Source organism: Hipposideros armiger, unplaced genomic scaffold (genome assembly GCF_001890085.2).
Source record: "Hipposideros armiger isolate ML-2016 unplaced genomic scaffold, ASM189008v1 scaffold_656, whole genome shotgun sequence".
NCBI classification, from domain to species: Eukaryota; Metazoa; Chordata; class Mammalia; order Chiroptera; family Hipposideridae; genus Hipposideros; species Hipposideros armiger.
Genome location: NW_017732006.1, coordinates 403,736 through 422,048, shown reverse-complemented (window position 1 = coordinate 422,048; position 18,313 = coordinate 403,736). Strand labels below are relative to the sequence as shown.

The window sequence follows — 18,313 nt, the reverse complement described above, 5'->3', positions numbered from 1 at the left end:
GAGTGGACAGGGACAGCATACGCACAGGTTAGCTGAGTGAGAGTACATGGCGTGTTTAGTGACTGCGTATTATTCAGTTATGCTAGTGTATGAGGCGGGAAGTGAGGCTGCTGCCAGATTTTGCTAGGTCTTAAATATCAGCTGGTTAGAATGATAATGAGAAACTACTGAATGATTCTTCCATTTGTTTTCATTGCAAGACTTATGTTCAAAATTACAGTTTTGAAAGATCACAGTGCAGGTGTTTAAGAGGACGATGGAGAAGGTGAAGAGATACAAGCATAACACCTGTAGGGAATTGTAGCAGTACCCTATTGGGATAAGACAGCAACAATGGTATTAAAAATGAAGGGATTTGGGAAATCTTTAACAGAAATATTTGGCAGAAATCGATGAGGTGTAAGAAATATGAAGGTGTCCATGATTCTGAAAAACTTCAGAGGTATTTGCCTATGATGATTGGGATCACTGTGATAAGCAGTGCTGAGATTAGGTTAGGCAGGATGGGGAAAAGAAAACTGTGCTCCAGATATGTTGAATTTGAGGTACCTATGGGACATCAGGTAGAATTGATGTTGATGTAAATAAGAAGTTCAAGATACAGATTTAAATAAAGTTGAGGGCTTGAGAGAGAGATTTGAGATTGGAATTATTAGTATTTAGGTAGAAATTGAGGCTGTAGGAGTGGAGCAGATTACCTAAGGAGGATAAATTAGGGGAAGGTTCTAACATGTGGTCCCTGTCCTCCCCAAGGAGTCCATGGGTAGAACTATGTTTTATTACCGTTGTTTCTTTTTTAGCATCTATTTAAAAACATTCTAAGCAGGGATTCATAAGTTTCTGAAGCTGTCTTTATTAGTTTGCTGGGGCTGCCGTAACAAAGTACCATACACTGAGTTGTTTAAACAACAGAAATTAATTTTCTTACAGTCTTGGAGGCTAGAAATCTGAGGTCAAGCTGTCTGCAGGGTTGTTTTCTTCAGAGGCCTTTTTCCTTGGCTTAAATGATCATCATCTCCCCGTGTCTTCACATAGTCTTCCCTCTGTACACATCTGTGTCCACATTCCCTCTTTAGGTAAGGATGGACACCAGTCATATTAGATTAGAGCTCACCCTAATAACATCATTTTAATTTAATCACACTGTAAAGACCTTATCTCCAAATACAATTCCATTCTAAGTTACTAGGAGTTAAGATTTCAACACATGAATTTTAGGGGGAAACAATTATGCCCAGATCATTTGGTCCATGACACAGAACAGGTTAAGAGACCTGGTGCAGGGCAAAGGATTGATTTTTGAGGACAGGAGTTGAAATTTTTGGTTAAACAGCCAATTTATTTATTTAGTTAGGGTATTTCTTTACCTGGCTTTCTGGTTAATCAAAGTGGTAAAGTTTACTAATTCATGTTCATTGGTATATTTTACTTACTATTTTTACTTGAGTTTACATGCTATGATGAAAACAAATGTAGTGGTCTACTTTTAAGGACTACTATTTTCAGACAAAATAATTCAGACCAGAGAATTGTATAGAGAAGGGTTAATTACTTTGGGAAATGTAACAAATGCAGAAACTTTTAAATTAGAAATAAAAATAGGTGGCTCTTCATTTTATTTAAATAAAAATGAGGTCATTAATCTGTAGACACCATTTAGCACCTGTGAATATTTGTAGTGTAACAGTTGATTTTTCTTTATTTTAAATTTTATTTTAAAAATTAAAATAGTTCAAACGTACTAAATAATAAAAAATATATGTAAGTTTGAGTGGGATACTTCAATACTCACTACTTAGATTAAATAGATATGCTATTGGGTTGTCGGAAAAGTCATGATGCATTTTTGCAACAAAAAACAGAAAAATACGTCATGACTTTTCCAACAACCCAATATTTTGCTATATTTGCCTCAGATAGTTTAAGAAATAAAATGTTATTGATATGGAGTCCCTCTCTCCCCCTTGTAGAGATAACCACTGAACTGAAGTTGGTATGTAACATTCCCAGACTCCATGCATATTTTTAAACTTTTACTAAGTGTGTATGTGTCTATAGTAAATTAAATAGTATCATAATGTATGTACATACATATATAATTTGTACTAGCTTTTTAATCTGATCCTTCTTTTGAGATTTATCCATTTTGATACATAGGCGTATGGGGGGGGGTGGGTGCCAAAAAATGTATACACATGGCTTGTATTCATCTTTTGTTATCGGTAAATATTGAGTATTACAATTTTAATACAGTTTTTTTCCTTTCTTAAGACGTCCATGCATTTTTTTGGCACCCTTTGTAGATCTAGACCACTCATTTTAAGAGGTATATAGTATTTCACTGTATTAATAAACTGTAGTTTATGTGTTTCCCTACAGTGAGAGAGACCATTAGATTATTTCTACCTTTTTCCATGGCATGCAGTGTGACAATAATAATTATCATAGCAGCTACCACTTATTGTGCTTATTATGTTCCAGGTTCTGTTCTAAGTGCTTACATACATTAAAGCATTTAACACATTTTATCATTATAGCATCCTGTGAGATAGGAAGTATCATTATGCACATTTTACATTTGAGGAGACTGAGGCAGAGAGATTAGTAAATCGCCCAAGGTCACATAGCTAGTGAACATTATGGTAGATGTCTTTTTGTAATACATGTGAGAGAATTTCTTTACACGAGATATGTGTAATTTCTGTGGATGGACGTTTTCAAGTTTAGTAGATACAACTAAATTGCCCGTAGAGGTTGCACCAATTTACAGCTTTTGCTAGCAGGTGTATAAAATCGCCTCTTTCCCTACCTGTTTGACAGCACTTGGTCTTAAGAGACTGATTAATTTTTGCCACTTTAATGGTGATAAATAGTATTTCTTTATTATTTTTAATGATTGAAAAAATTCTACTTTGAAAAATCAGTGCTAGAAAACCAAAGTGCTTTGTTTTAGGAGGTGTGCCATTTTAGGTGAAGTAATTTTAAAGTATAATTAGAGGATTTTCTCTGAATTTGAATGTGAAAAAAAATTACCAGCTTTCTCCCTCAGTGTTAAATTTTATCTCCTAAAAATCTTTGAAATGTGCACACTTTCATACTTCATTTAAATGATTTTTACTTGCTCTGTATAATAACACCTTAAACTCTTATTCTTCAGGGTCCATATTTTTCTTGGGGTTTTGCTCAGTTTCTTCCCTAATTGCGTGGAATATAATTTCCCTTAACGTAAGATAAATGGTACCTGAGTGTACTGGATTTCTTCCCTTTGCCCCTCCAGATCCATTTTCCACTCATTTCTACCTTCTCTGTGCCCTTGAAGGTTAACCTTTCTAGACTGCATCAGTGGGCTTTCTTGACCCCTGGTTTTGCAAATGGTAGGATAACCATACTTCCTGCTTTGTGCCCCTTGTCTTGGTACAGTTAATAATAGGGACCCCTTTTCACATTCAGAAGTAGCCCAGTTTGGATGAGAAGTCATGAGATCACCCTAGTCCATGGGGAGAGGAGACAGGTTGGCATATTTTTTAGTCTGGCTCCTTCCCCTCAGGGTCAGCCAAGGGTGACTGCATCCCTCAACTGAAGGCCATAGCTCCTGTCAGGTAGCCCTCCCAACACAACTCTCTCTGGGTTCTAGAAGAAGTTCCTTCTCCATTTCTTCAATTCTAAGGGTGGCGACAGCTCTCTGTTATTGTTAGTCCTAGGATACCATACTGTCTTTTCTGTTGTTTCTATACTGTTCCTATGTCTTTGTAAATAGTCCTTTTAATAAGTTAACTCCCCTCAAATTATCCAATTTTAGTGTGCCATTTCTTTTCTGATATACTGATATACCACATATGAAACTGTATTTTAATTAAATGAATCTTTAGTGTGTGTTTAAATTAAAACTAGGTTCAAGGTAGTAATAATATGAATGTAACGCCTGTTTTAAACTTTGTAGAGCTTTCACATATGTTCTCATTTTGAGCATGTTAAGTATAAGTACTCTTTGAATTTTCATATGGTACTTGTAAGTTGTTAATGTTAATTATCCTCTCTTCTTTTCAGATGAAGTTGGAGCCCTTGTTTTTGACATTGGATCCTATACTGTGAGAGCTGGTTATGCTGGTGAGGACTGTCCCAAGGTAAGTGTAATGTTAGAGCTAATTGGATATATGAGGGCCATTCATGTAGAATTAAAATCATACAGAAATTCTGACTCATATATGATAAAAGACATTAGCTAGGGGAAAAATGACTCCTGATAAAAGCAGGTAAAACTTGTATACATGTTTTTGACTCTTGCAGGTAGATTTCCCCACAGCTATTGGTGTGGTGGTAGAAAGAGATGATGGCAGCACATTGATGGAAATAGATGGCGATAAAGGCAAACAAGGTGGTCCCACCTATTACATAGATACTAATGCCCTGCGTGTTCCGAGGGAGAACATGGAGGCCATCTCACCACTCAAAAATGGGATGGGTAAGATGTGTTTTCTATGGACTTGATTATAAATACAGAGTATGCATGATGCATTTTAGATACAAAGCAACAGCTTTTTATAAGTTGAACATCAGGCATTTTTTGTTTGTTTTTATTCCACAAACTGACGTTCCAGGCACTGAGAATACAAAGATGCGTAAAAGACTGTCCTTTTCCTCAAGAAACTCATAGGTAGGGGAGCTAGATGTATTTATATAAATGTGTGGGATAAATGCTGTTATATAGCTATGTCTGTAAGTAGTGGGATTAGAGAGGAGGGGTATTTAACTCTATCCTTTATGGGTCAGTGATGGTTTTCACAAAGGAGTTACTAAGTCTTGATCAATGAATAAGAATTTGCCTGACTGATAAGACTGAGTAAAGCAGAGCAACCAGTACGTGTGAAGAGATGGAGTTGTGGAAGAAAGTCACATGTTTAGAAATGTCATCAATTAAATATGGATGTAACACTGGGTGCCTTAGGGCCAGTTGCAGGAAAAGTAGGTGAAGAACAATCACAAAAGAGCTTGTAAACCATGCCAGGGGTGTATTAAGCTGGCAACTGGATGGTAACCCCAAAGGAGTTTAAACAAAGACATGAAATGCTCATCCTTGCCAGCTGGAAAGTCTATTCTAACAGCAATATGCAGGCTAGACTGGAGGGAGATACTAGAGACAGGAAAGTCTCTTAGGAAGGTTAGAATCCAGTTGAAAAATGAAGAGGATTTAAATTACAACACTGATGGCAGAAATTCTGAGGTGGCTTTCAGAGATATCTGGGAGACAGATGGTACTTAAGTGATTGAAGGGGTGTAAAGCAGAGAAGAGCTGAGAAAGTTTCCTAGTTTTTTTTAATTAAAATTTATTGAGGTGATAATGGTCAACAAGACTACATAGGTTTCAAGTGTACAATTCTATAATACATCATGTATATATTGCATTATGTGTTCACCACCCCAGAATCAGTTCTCCTTCCATCACCATATAAGTTTCCTAGATTTTTTATTGGGGTGACTAAATAGAGGGCACCATGCATTGAGGTAGGAACACAAGGTGAAGAAGCAAGTTTTATGGTCTTACAAGGCAACTGTATTGCTACTACCCAAGATCACTCTCAGGTTCGGTTATTCACTAGAAGGACTGACAGAACGCAGCATATATTTGTACTCATGGCCAAGATTATTACCGAAATAATACAAAACAAAATCAGCAATGGAAGAAAGGGGAATGGAGTGAAGTCCAGAGGAACCAGTGCACAGCTCCCAAGTCTCCTCACAGTGGATCATACAGGATGCACTTAATTGCTCGAGCGTTGAGTTGTAAGACCACATGTGTTGTCTACTAGGGGAGCTCACTAGAGATTCAGTACCCAAGGTTTTCACTGGGGGCTGGTTATGTAGGTACCCTGTGCTTAGCATATACCAAAATCCCAGACTTCCATAGGGAAAGGTGTTCCTCATAAGCCACATTGTACAAACGGTTTAAGCACAGTGAGCTACTCTTATTATTTAGGGAAAGTTTTATGTCAGTGTAGGGAATTGTTTACCAGTCAAGTTCTCAGGTGCCAGCCAAGGGTCAACCTTGGAAGCAGGCCTCTCTCAGTCCTGCTATGTTAACTCTTTTCTGCACAGCAAGTAAATGAATTTGTTACTGAGTTCAAAATTTTTGAACATAGGTGCTGATCTAGTAAGCAGGTGAAAAAATTTTAAGATAGGGAGTTATGTTACCCAGAAAGAATTTGAAATATGAGAATAGGGTTGAGGATGGGGTTCCTTGTGAAAAGGAATAGAGAATAATAATAACCAAATAATCAATAGGGAAGAAAAGGTTCTGATGAAGGTGAATGCAAAGGAAAATTTAGGGATGGAGGAGAAAATTCAGGAGAAGGCCAAGAAAAGAAAATGTCCTGGAAGCATAGGAGTCCAGTGACTCTCATTGTCTTCAATGGTGACATTGAAAATTCTACTAAGAAGGGGAGAAAGGGGCCGGCTGAGTCGCTCGATGGTTAAGAACTGGCTTGGGACGCCAGAGGGCCCCGGTTCGGATCCCACATATGAGGGCCAGTGACACTGCCCTCCACAGCTAAGATGCTGAACAACAGCTCAACCTGGAGCTGGGCAGCCATGAGTCGCCGGCGACAGCAGAGGCTGCAGCCCCTGTGGCAGTGGGTTGCCATGGGCTACCATGTGTAGCCAGCAGCCAGTGTGAGCGGCCAGCAGCCGCAGTGAGCGGCCGTCCAGAAGCCGGCGACTGATCTGCCTCACCCGGGAAGAGCGCAATGATGGTGCCAACTTGGGCCAGTGAAGCAACGTCCTCCACAACTAGACTGAAGAACAAAACGACAGTAACTTGTCTGTTCCCCTTCCCCAATCCCCCAGCACTGTTCCCCTCCCTCAATTCCCCAATAAAAATCTTTTAAAAAAAAAGAAGGGGAGAAAGAAGTTAGTGCTACTAACAAAGTCCATTGACCAAAAAAAAGTTGCTAGGCCTGTGGAAGTATGTTGTACAAGTAATGACATTTCTTCTTTGGACTGGGGCAGAAAAAGTTTGTAAGCTCTTGGGTAGTCAGTAGTTTCAGATAATTTCGAGAGGTCAAGTGAAGTTTCAAATGTGAAGTACTCTCTGGATTTGCCTGTTAGAAGGTCAGTTAGTGGCCTATGCAAACAGTTTTAATGGAATGTTCAGGTGGAAGGCAAATTGAAGATATATTATTGTATTATCTGAATATTTTGTCTTTAATTTTATTTTTCAAATAGATTGTATGGTTTTTGACTTCATCAGATCTAGCTCACAATTGTTTTACCATTCTGATATCATACTGGGCCTCTAAAGTACTTATTGAATAATATGTTCTTGGTATTTTAGGTTTACTAGGTACATTATTTACATTTGGGACAGGTCTTGGGGTTGTGACACTGTTGCGCCTGGAGGAACCAAAAGAGGTTCTATATCCAGAAGACATGATGATGTCTATATAAAGTACTATGTTATAAAATAGATTTTTACATAAGTAGGTTCTGTATATTAAAGTATTTAATGCTTAATCATAGAAACAGTCTCTCAAAAGATGATGTATTCATCTTCAGCTAGGCATTGTTTTCAAGGTATTCATTTTATATTCTAGTTGAAGACTGGGAGAGTTTCCAGGCCATTTTGGATCATACCTACAAAATGCATGTCAAATCAGAACCCAGCCTGCACCCTGTTCTCATGTCAGAAGCACCGGTGAGACCAAGACTTTATTTTTGTTTCTGTTTTTTTCCCCCACTCATTGAAAAATGTTTTCTTCTTTAAAGAAGCATTAAAAAATTAAAAATTTATATTTTTAATTTTGAAAATTAGGGAAAGGAGGATTAATCTTTAAAGAATTAAAACTTTTATTATTTCAATAAATAAAATATTTAAAGAACAATACTAGAGCACCTTAATGGGTTTTGGTGTTTATTTTTTTCCAGGGATTTATTTAACATTTGATTTCCTTGGGTTCCTTCCCATTTTGGTTTTTGAATTGCCCCTTATGCCTCAAGGGCAGTGTATATCTGCTTTTATGTTCTCAGGTTTTCAGGAGAGAAGTCAAATGTTGAACTAGGGCTGGAAATTGCTAGATTGCAGTCTCGTGTGAAATACATAAATTATCAATATTCTGTTAACTGTTTCTAACCTCTTGTTTCTTTTATGAGTGGGAGAATTTGGTGGTTTAAAAGTCATACTTAGTATTTTGATTACAGATCACTCTTAAGATTTGGTAATACTTTATAAGAATCGTACTTCCTTTAATTGAAAAATCTGTAATTTCTAGAATTCATAGTGGCAGACAATTTACTTAACCAAATTTTAATTTATATTTAATTTATGAAGTATTTACAAATAAATAGAAATGAATTAAATATTATAAAGATGTTATTATGAAGATTATTTGGCATGGTATTTTATTCTGTTTCTAATGTTCCATGTCATTGTTAAGTACTATAATGAATCTTGAACTAAGTCAACATTTTGGTTTTTAGACACTAAATAACTTGCATTTCTTTTTCCCTCTTCTCAAGTGGAACACTAGAGCAAAGAGAGAGAAACTGACAGAGTTAATGTTTGAACACTACAACATCCCTGCATTCTTCCTTTGCAAAACTGCGGTTTTGACAGCGTATCCTTGAAAGAGTAATGCTCAGCTTTTCTCTAGAAATCAGTGTGATGCTACTGGAGATGATGCCCCGACAGGCAGACATGAGCCAGTTCTTGCTTGTTCAGAAGTTTGCGGTGTTTTTCCCCCTTCTTTTTAACTATCTCTTAGTATTTCTTACTGGTACTGATGTGCCAGAAGATATGAGAGGGTAATAGGAAAGAAACACTGAAATCCTGCTTGTTAACAAGGTTTGTTTTCACATGTTGTTTTTAGAAGGGGAAAGTGCGTAGAGGGCAGTGTTTAAGCCTGTTGGCTTAAATAAGTTCAGAGATTGCTATTTCCTTCCTTCCCTTCAACACCATAGAAAAGTAGAAATTGGCAGTAAATTCAGTTAAGGTTTAATCATCATATACTTATAGCAAGCAGATTAAGGGGCAGATAAGGAAATATGTCCTAATCTCCAAGAATTTGTAATGTAATGTTCTTGTTAAAAGCTAAATAACATTTAAGTAGTACTTCAAAATACCATTGGCAAAAGTCAGAGAAATACATGTTTGATTTGAATGTTTTGTACAGCAATTGTGGCAGTTCAGTGGAGTAACATAGTAGCCTTACAAACATTTATAAGGAAGATAGAATTTAGTTGTCTGATTTGGGAGAAAGAGCCCTATATTTAGAGTTCAAGTTGCAGTATTTACAAACTTTGATGTTGGATTAGGTGCATAAAATTTGAGCTTCACTTTTACTTATTTATTCTTTGTACCTCCCTGGATTGCTGTAATCAAGTAAATTGTGTGTGTGTGTGTGTGTGTGTGTGTGTGTGTGTGTGTGTGTGTGTGTGTGTGTACACGTGAGAATCACTGTGGTAACATTTGTCTATAGTGCTGTTGTCTTGGAGATGACTTCAGCAAAAGTGTGGAGGTAGAAAGTATGAGCATTTGTTCAGTGACTTAGTTTATAGTTGAATATTTATGTTAGACTCAAGAAGGACTTGGAAAAATAGGTTTAGTTCTGATTGTAGAGGCCCTACATGTTACATATAAAAATTTGAACTTTAGACTCTAGGGAACCATTGCAGGTTTTTAAGTAGAGGATGGAGAGTACTAGCTGACTCATGTGTTATCTCATTTAATTTTCATAATAACCCTGTAAGGAAATGGAGTCAACATAAGCAAATTGGTCCAAGTCCACAATTTGAAAATGGCAATTTCTTTGGCTGCTTCCTTACAAAGAATATGAAAACCAAATTGGGCATTGTTTTATTGTTTAATGTTTTATTATAGAAAATTTCTAACAGAAAAGAATATTGAATATTATATTGAACTTCCATGTGCTCATCAGCCAGGTACAATAATTTTCAACACATGGCTAACTTATATTAGTTATAATCCCACGCATACACTCTCTCAGAATGATTTTGAAGTAAATCTCAGACATTGTATAATTTTATCCATAGAAACTTTAGCATATACTTATAAAATATTTTACCATGTCGCTCTAAAAACACAAGATAAGCCACACTTTCTTTTCTTTTAATCTTAGTATAATTTTAAGCTTAGTATAATTGAATGAAGACCAAACAATACGGGTCATACATGGCATTTGTTCAAAATACAATGTCTCTCAGTTTTCTTTTAACGTATAGATTCTATTCCTGCTCCCCACCCCCTTTTTCCTCTTGTACATAATTTATTTGTTGAGAGAAGGAGATTGTCCTGTAGAATTTCCCACAGTTCTTGATTTTTGCTGACTGGTGTCTTTTTACTATGTTCCTCTAGCTCAGCAGTTGTCAAATTTTTATACCCGGGACTTTTATTTATGTGGGTTGTGTCTGGCAGTATTTAACATAAGAAATTAAAACACAAACTTAAAAATTATATTTGCTTAGTATTATTTTAAGTAAATTAATAATAAGTTTGTTATATTTTAATATTTATAAAATATTTTAATGAAAAATAACTTTTCCAAAACCAAACAAAATTAATGACAAGAATGAAATCATTTTACTTTTTTCAAATCAATTTAATGTCCGATTTAATAGTGGAAGTTGGAGCATTATATCTGGCATTTGTATTCAGTCTACTGTGTATCACACATGACCTGGACAACCCCTATACACTCATGAGAGAATGACAGTGAAAAAGACAAATAACACCTTAGCATTATTCTAAAAACTGTTTTGACTTCTCAAACACTATAGCCTCAGGACTCCTTTACACTTTTAAAAATTACTGAAAACTCCAGAGAGCTTTTGTTTATGAGTTATATTTATCAATTTTACTGTTTGAGAGATTTAAACTAAGAATTTAACATTTATCTATTAGTTCATTGTAAAGTAACAAATATAGAACTATTAATGTTAATACAAATAACATTTTTATGAAAAAGATAGCTGTATTTTCCAAAACAAAAATATTAGTGAGAAGAGTAGCGTTGATTTATCTGATTTCATTGATGATGATAGAGCTGGGTTCTCACATCGGGCCGCCCTCGGCTCTGTCCTCTTGACACTGTAAGTGAGCTAGTAAGGAAGGCTTCAGTTTTGTGCTTCTAAGTTACACACTTTTGGAGAATGCATTTAGTTATAAAGGTAACATGCGGAATTCATGGGTGCAGCTCTGGTTTTCAAAAGTGGATTACCCTGTTCTCTCATGTATTTTTGTTGGGCCCTCTAAAGTCCTGCACTTGAACAGTTTAGTGGCTGGCCAGAGATTTGGGTAGATTTTATATCCAGAATTTAGGTCTCACCCCTTCTGTGTTTTTGTAGCTTCCACGTTTTCTGCCTTTAAAGTCCAGCTTTTCTTCTAGCCTTGAACTCCTTTCTCTGTTCACTGAAGGTGGTAAAGTTGCAAATTTCCACCACCGATTTGCTAAGCCACAGCCATGGAGCTGGGAAGCCCTTTCAGGCAAGGATGCTACAAACTTGCCGTTCTTACCCCTTCCAGTCGCAGTTCTACCAGAATAAATTTTGGCTGAATTTTGACTGCTTTTGAACACTTTCCAGCATATTAAATTAAAATAGTAATTTTAAATAATGTGTCCAGGTTTTGTAATTGCCATCTATAGGAGGGTTTGTAAAGCTTTATGCTGCTAGACAGGTAGTACTGTATGACTTGGTACAAATAGAGATAAAATTAGTGTTTGTGTGTATAGCTGACAAGAGGTCAGTAGAGTACCAGTAATAGCAAACATAAATCACCAACTTATCTTTCTGGCCCTGTGTTCTCAGACCTTTTCCCTCTGATCATCCCTACCCATTCCTTGTTTTTTTGCCCTTAGCCTTTCATCTCTCTTGACATGATCTTTCTGGCTTAACTTATCCATTTCCTTGGCTTCGGATACCAGTTACACAGTCACAAATTCCAAATCCGTATCTGTATCCCAGATCTTGCTTGTGAGCTCCCGGCTCAGCTGCCTACCAGAACTTTTTCTGTTAGTTATATTGATATATACATGTTATTTTTTTTTAATTTATTTTTTTCAGTTACACATGACATTCAATACTACTTTATATCAGTTTCACATGCACAGCACAGCAGCCAGACATGCACACAACCTATGCAGTGATCCCCCCCATCAGTCCAGCACCCACCTGGCGCTGTATGTATATAGTTGTTGCAACATTACTGACTATAGGCTCTATGCTTTACATCCCCATGACTATTTTGTAACTACCAATTTATATTTCTTAATCCCTTTACCTTTTCACCCAGCTCCCCAACCCCTCTCCCCTCTGGCAACCATCAGTTTGTTCCCTGTATGTATGAGTCTGTTTCTGTTTTGTTTGTTCGTTTATTTTGTTTATTTTCTTCTTTAGATTCCCCATGCAATTGAGATCGTAGGGTATTTGTCTTTCATCTGACTTACTTCACTAAGCATAATGCCCTCTAGGTCCATTCATGTTGTTGCAAATGGTAAGATTTCATTCTTTTTTGTGGATGAGTAATATAGCCCTTTAAAATTCATTATGTCCAAAACTGAATTTATCTTCTCCCCCCTCAAATTTATTCCATCTCCTTCTGTCTGTCATCTTATTCCCAGTTGCCCAGACCAGAAATCTTTCCCTTTAACCCTTCAAATGTATCAGTTATCAAGACCTATGTATATTTTCCCCAGCCATCTCTCCAGTCTGTTTATTTCTCTATCCACTGCCACTGCATTAGGTGCAAGCTGTTTCTGGGATCACTGCAGCCCTTCCTCTTCTTATCTGTCAATTCTTCACATGGCCGCTCTAAATATCTGTTTGTTGCTAGCCTATTTTAAGTCAGAATCACCTTCATACATTCTTTTCTTTGTTCTTCTTCCAGGCTGTACTGAATCAGTTGCACTTGCCTGACCTCACCGTGCTCTCCTGCCTCCTGGCCTTCTCACAAGTTCCTGCTCTTTCCCAGATCCCCCTCCCCAACTTACAGTTGGATTGCCCAGGGATTGGTTAGGTGGCTCTCTTTAATACCACCCAGGGCATCTTGAGCTGTTCTTTTTACAGCTTCACTTACTGATCTCTACTTCACTGAACAGGATGTCCTTCAGGGCAGAGACAGTTGGTTCCCTTTTATGTGTCTTCTGTGCTTAAGGACTGCTAGTGCCAGACAGACTTCCCTCCTTTCCTCCTTTATTAAACATCAGACTCATCACTAGGCACATCATAGATGCTCAGTAAATATTTGATGACTGAGTGAATGGTCCTACTCCTAACAGTGGGTTACTATGTTCCTGTGCTACGGACGTTTTGCTTGCTGCACAAGCTGTGGAAAAGGGGTCCTGCTGATATTCATTGGCTATTGAATCCACATGGAATGGCTCTTCCCATTGAGTTGGGGGAAATGGGAACTGCCCCTCAGCAGCCACACTGATGAAATGATACTTCTTTAATCCTGTGTGAGGATGGTTTTAGTTCCTAGCTCAAAGTCCATGGCCTCCCACTGTTCTTTCCAAGTGTCTGTAGAACTAAATGCTTCTCAATTTGCTGTAAGCCCTTTGATTTATCTCCAGAGACTTGGAGTAATTGTGCTAATTTTGACCAACTTAACAGATGTCTGTCTCGGGGGAAAAAGGTTTCCCTAAGTTCCTCTCACCACCCCTCTGGAAGTCCATCCTGCCTGTTGTCATTTGTTTTTAAGCCAGAGTCATTATCTGATAGCAATTTTCATCCCTAGATTTACTTGAACATATTTTAAGCCATAATGTACATGTTTACAAATGCCTTAATAAAACCTTCCCTTTACAATAAACATTATTTTTAGGAGCCTGGTCCTTTTCCTTAATGCTTTAAACTAGATTTGCTAATGGTCGCTCTACTGGGCTCATCTTGGACAGTGGAGCCACTCATACCACTGCAATTCCAGTTCATGATGGCTACGTCCTTCAGCAAGGTAACTATATCTAACCAGACTGCACGGAGACAATGTTAGCTGTTGTGACAACAATTTCCAAATAATGTCTTTATTCAAGAGTTTTTTAAAAATCTTAAAATCTTAAAAATATAATGTGTACTTAAAACTAATGTGTGGCTTTATGCATGGTTTGAGGGATAGTTCAGTGAATTCTACTTGAAAAATATTATTCATATATAGATTCACATATCTACTTGAAAAATATATTCATAAATCCACAGGAAATCTGTCCCAAGAAGTTTGGATTCAGTGCTCTCTTGTTTAATTTGTTCATAGGTATTGTGAAATCCCCTCTTGCTGGAGACTTTATTACGATGCAATGCAGAGAACTCTTCCAAGAAATGAATATAGAACTGATTCCTCCCTATATGATTGCATCAAAAGTAAGTGATGATTGAATTTTGCTTTTGGAATTTTTCCCCACCTCTTCACCTCACGCTGTGAACCCTGTTAACCTAGCACCTGCTCTTGGTACTTCAGGAACCTGTGCGTGAAGGATCTCCAGCAAACTGGAAAAGAAAAGAGAAGTTGCCACAGGTTACAAGGTCTTGGCACAATTATATGTGTAACGTAAGTAACCCTTATTCTCTTTATGAGAGTTTTTGGCTGTCGGTCTTTGAATACACTATGAGCACTATTTTCAAACTTTACATTTTTAATGATATTTTACAAACAAAACTAATAGCTTTTTTTGGGGGGGAGGGGGGGTTCATACTTGCCAAACAAATATGTCAACACTAATGTGTATTCATTTGGATTACTATGGTGAGACCTGGAAGGAACTTTGGTTTTGGGGTAAAAACAAGCATTACGGTATTCTGGACATTTTTTGGTGGAGAAAATAGTTTTTGCCCATAAAGATCTGCTGGTATGACTTATTTACATTCTATTTCCTAACATCAGTCAGCCATATATATAAAAAAAATATATGTATTATTGTTAATAGCTAGGAGCCAGTAAGAGACTCTCTTTACTGAAAATCTATTTCTGAACATACGACTTACTGACATGGGGATAAGTTAGTAAGGCAACCTCCTACACCACAGATATATGCTTGTACATTCATTTCTCACAGTAAAAGGATGTGAAAGTCACAGTTCACTGTGTGAGGGATATATTCTATGTGAGAGCTTTTTGACCCTAAATATAAAGATTTTTTGTGGGTGTTCACAAGTAAAAATTATGAAGATGATTAATGATATTGCCAAAATATTAGAAAAGATTTTTCCTTAGTAGCCCAGAGGACATATGTATTTCAGAGCAAAATTTTACATTGTTTTATACTATATGCAATCATTAAAAATTACATAAAATGCAATGTGTGTGTGTGTGTGTGTGTGTGTGTGTGTGTGTGTATTCATACATACAGAGGGTGCCAAAAAAGTTTATACACATTTTAAGAAAGGAAAAAAACTATTAAAATTATAATATATACTGATAAAAGATAAATCAAGACACTTTTGACTTGTGCAATTACAAGAGGTGCTCAAAATGGTTACCATCAGCGTAATTTTCATACAGTTTTTTCCTTTCTTAAAATGTGGATACTTTTTTTGGTACCCTCTGTATATTCAGGTAATGAAATCTTGCTTCTAAGTGTACATATTTTTAAGGTAAAAACTGTTTTGAAACCAGGTTTGTTATGCAGGACTGTGAAACAAGAGTTCCAGTTGTTTTTATCGCATCATTGTTCTATAACTCATATGATTTAAGTGTTCTGTCATTTAGCTTTTAATAGAGATGTTCAGAATTGGATTTCTTGATTGTCAAGAGTCCTTGCTAGATAGATTTGTACCCTTGAATGACTTACTCATCCAGGAACGTGGTCCAGTTTCATTTAAGAAAAGTATTTTATATATAATGTTACGAAAGTATGTATTACAAAGACAAAACTCAATAACCTTGTTTCTTAAACTTTTTTTTTTTCTCCATAGTGTGTGATCCAGGATTTTCAAGCTTCAGTACTTCAAGTATCAGATTCAACTTACGATGAACAGTATGTTTTCTTATTTTGTTTACAAGACTTATAATTTAATAGCTCATTAAAACCTTTGATACTGAATCCAAGTAATCATTGAGAAAACTGTATACTTCATAAATGAGGAAAGAAATTGATTTGTTTAGTTAAAAAAAGAATCATAGAATATACTTAACTGGTCTAAAGGTAAAAAGATAAGAAATAGTGAATAACGTTGTAAAAGAAAATAAGATATTTTCATTTTGCTTTTTTACAAGTTGATTCCTTAATAGTTTATAATTTTGAAGAGGATTGTTTTTGTCTTGTTTTAATATGTTTTCAGAGTAGCTGCACAGATGCCAACTGTTCATTATGAATTCCCCAATGGCTACAACTGTGATTTTGGAGCCGAACGGTTAAAGATTCCTGAAGGATTATTTGACCCTTCCAATGTGAAGGTATAAAAGCTTATTTCATAATTAGCCTGGTTTTTCCTGTACATGTAATAATCTTGTGTAATTATAAAACCTAAATAATACTAAATTTTTTTATCTGTGCTTTATTGTTTGAAATTCTTCTGTGACAGTACTCATCTTATTTGTTGTAGGGATTATCAGGAAATACAATGCTGGGTGTCAGTCATGTTGTCACTACAAGTGTCGGAATGTGCGATATTGATATCAGACCAGTAAGTGCCAGTCTCCTGTTTATGGCGTAAAGGTATCTTCTAGTGCAATGAAATGCCCCCAAATCATTATTTAAGTTGGCAGCTTTGGCCGTTGACTTTGAAGTCCATTTTATAACAATATGTCAACAGATGAAGTACTAGAGAAGGAGAAATGCAACACTCTGGAGCTGTGGTGTCCAGTGTGGTGGCTGCTGGCCACATGTGGCCATTTAAATTAAAATCAGTACAAATGTAAAGTTAAGTTCTTGAGTTGCAGTAGCCACCTTATAAGTATAGCCAGCAGCTGCTGTATGACAGTGCATACAGAGAACTTTTCCATGATTATGGAAAGTTCTTTTGGGCAGTGCTGTTCTAGAGATTTCCTAAAATGTGACAAATCAAAGTATGTATTATTGGTGATTGTTCTTGTATATAGTAGTTTTCTTTTTCCTTTTGTTTTTCACGAAGGTGTGGTTTAAATTATGTAACTTACATGGAATGTAGTTTAGATGATCTTCTTTACCTTCATATTTTCTGTGCTTTTCCAAGATTTAAATACTGAATCCATATTATACACCATACTGATTATTAGATTGATTATGTCATATTTAAACCCTAGATTCAATTTGTAGCCAACATACTTCTATTTTCTTTGAGTTAATTCCTTTGTTTAGAGCAGTGGTTCTCAACCTTCCTAATGCCGCAACCCCTTAATACAGTTCCTCATGTTGTGGTGACCCCCAACCATAAAATTATTTTCGTTGGTACTCTATATAACTGTAATTTTGCTACTGTTATGAATCGTAATGTAAATATCTTTTTGTTTTCTGATGGTCTTAGGCGACCCCTGTGAAAGGGTTGTTCGACCCCCAAAGGGGTCGCGACCCACAGGTTGAGAACCGCTGGTTTAGAACATAGTGTTTGATAGCACAGGGTGGATTAAAAAACCATGTTGTCAAAAAGGACTTTAGGGTGGCTATGAAAAATGTTCTTTATTTCAACTAGCCACTGGCAGGCATGTGCGGTTTCTAGGACAATATGGGTATAAGTATGGAATTTTTAAGCGTAAACTCAAGGCCACTTTTGGGGGAAGGCAGTTGAACTGAAGTGCGTTTACTCTAAGAGAGTGACAACTTCTCTTTTTAGCAAGATTTCTTCTTTTCAATCATGTTGATTGCGGAGGAGATGCATCTGTACTCCAGTGTCTCAAATGTGAGATGATTTATACCTTTGGAATAAATTTTTAAAACATGAATTTAACCACTAAAAAAGCAGGCTGACATTTATTTCTGATGCATACATGCCAATTTGAGGTAAATATACTCCTTCTAAGTATGCATTTATTTTTATTTGGAGAGGCCTCCACATGTGGATTTTGAAAAAGCTCTCTGTGTGGTTGTGATGCACACCTATGCAAAAGAGAAAGGTATCAGTCATCTTCTAGGAATATTGTCAGAGGATGCCTTGTCCATCACAATCATTATATAATCTTGTCTAATTTTAAATACCGGAACTTTTAGATGAGCGTCCTCAGCTGAAGTCATTACAAAACATACCTCTAATTAAATATTGGCATCTATCTACCCAAAATTATGATGGGTTTAGAGTAATTGCTTTAACTTAGTGTTTCTTAAACTATAGTACATAGCAGAATCACCTAGAGATTTTTTTTTTCCAGAATAACATACATTTAATATATAAAAAATTATCA

General features: G+C 36.4%; 1 protein-coding gene across 1 annotated transcript in view; it reads left to right on the top strand.

Moving 5' to 3' along the window:
- ACTL6A (actin like 6A) overlaps nt 1-18,313 on the top strand; it is a 34,428-nt gene that overhangs the window by 10,814 nt on the left and 5,301 nt on the right. The window contains exons 2-11 of the mRNA XM_019626089.1: nt 4,048-4,124; nt 4,288-4,462; nt 7,587-7,687; nt 8,509-8,606; nt 13,863-13,957; nt 14,255-14,361; nt 14,459-14,548; nt 15,913-15,974; nt 16,279-16,393; nt 16,543-16,623. Coding sequence (XP_019481634.1) covers nt 4,048-4,124; nt 4,288-4,462; nt 7,587-7,687; nt 8,509-8,606; nt 13,863-13,957; nt 14,255-14,361; nt 14,459-14,548; nt 15,913-15,974; nt 16,279-16,393; nt 16,543-16,623 — 1,001 coding nt within the window. The remainder of the gene's footprint in view (nt 1-4,047; nt 4,125-4,287; nt 4,463-7,586; nt 7,688-8,508; nt 8,607-13,862; nt 13,958-14,254; nt 14,362-14,458; nt 14,549-15,912; nt 15,975-16,278; nt 16,394-16,542; nt 16,624-18,313) is intronic.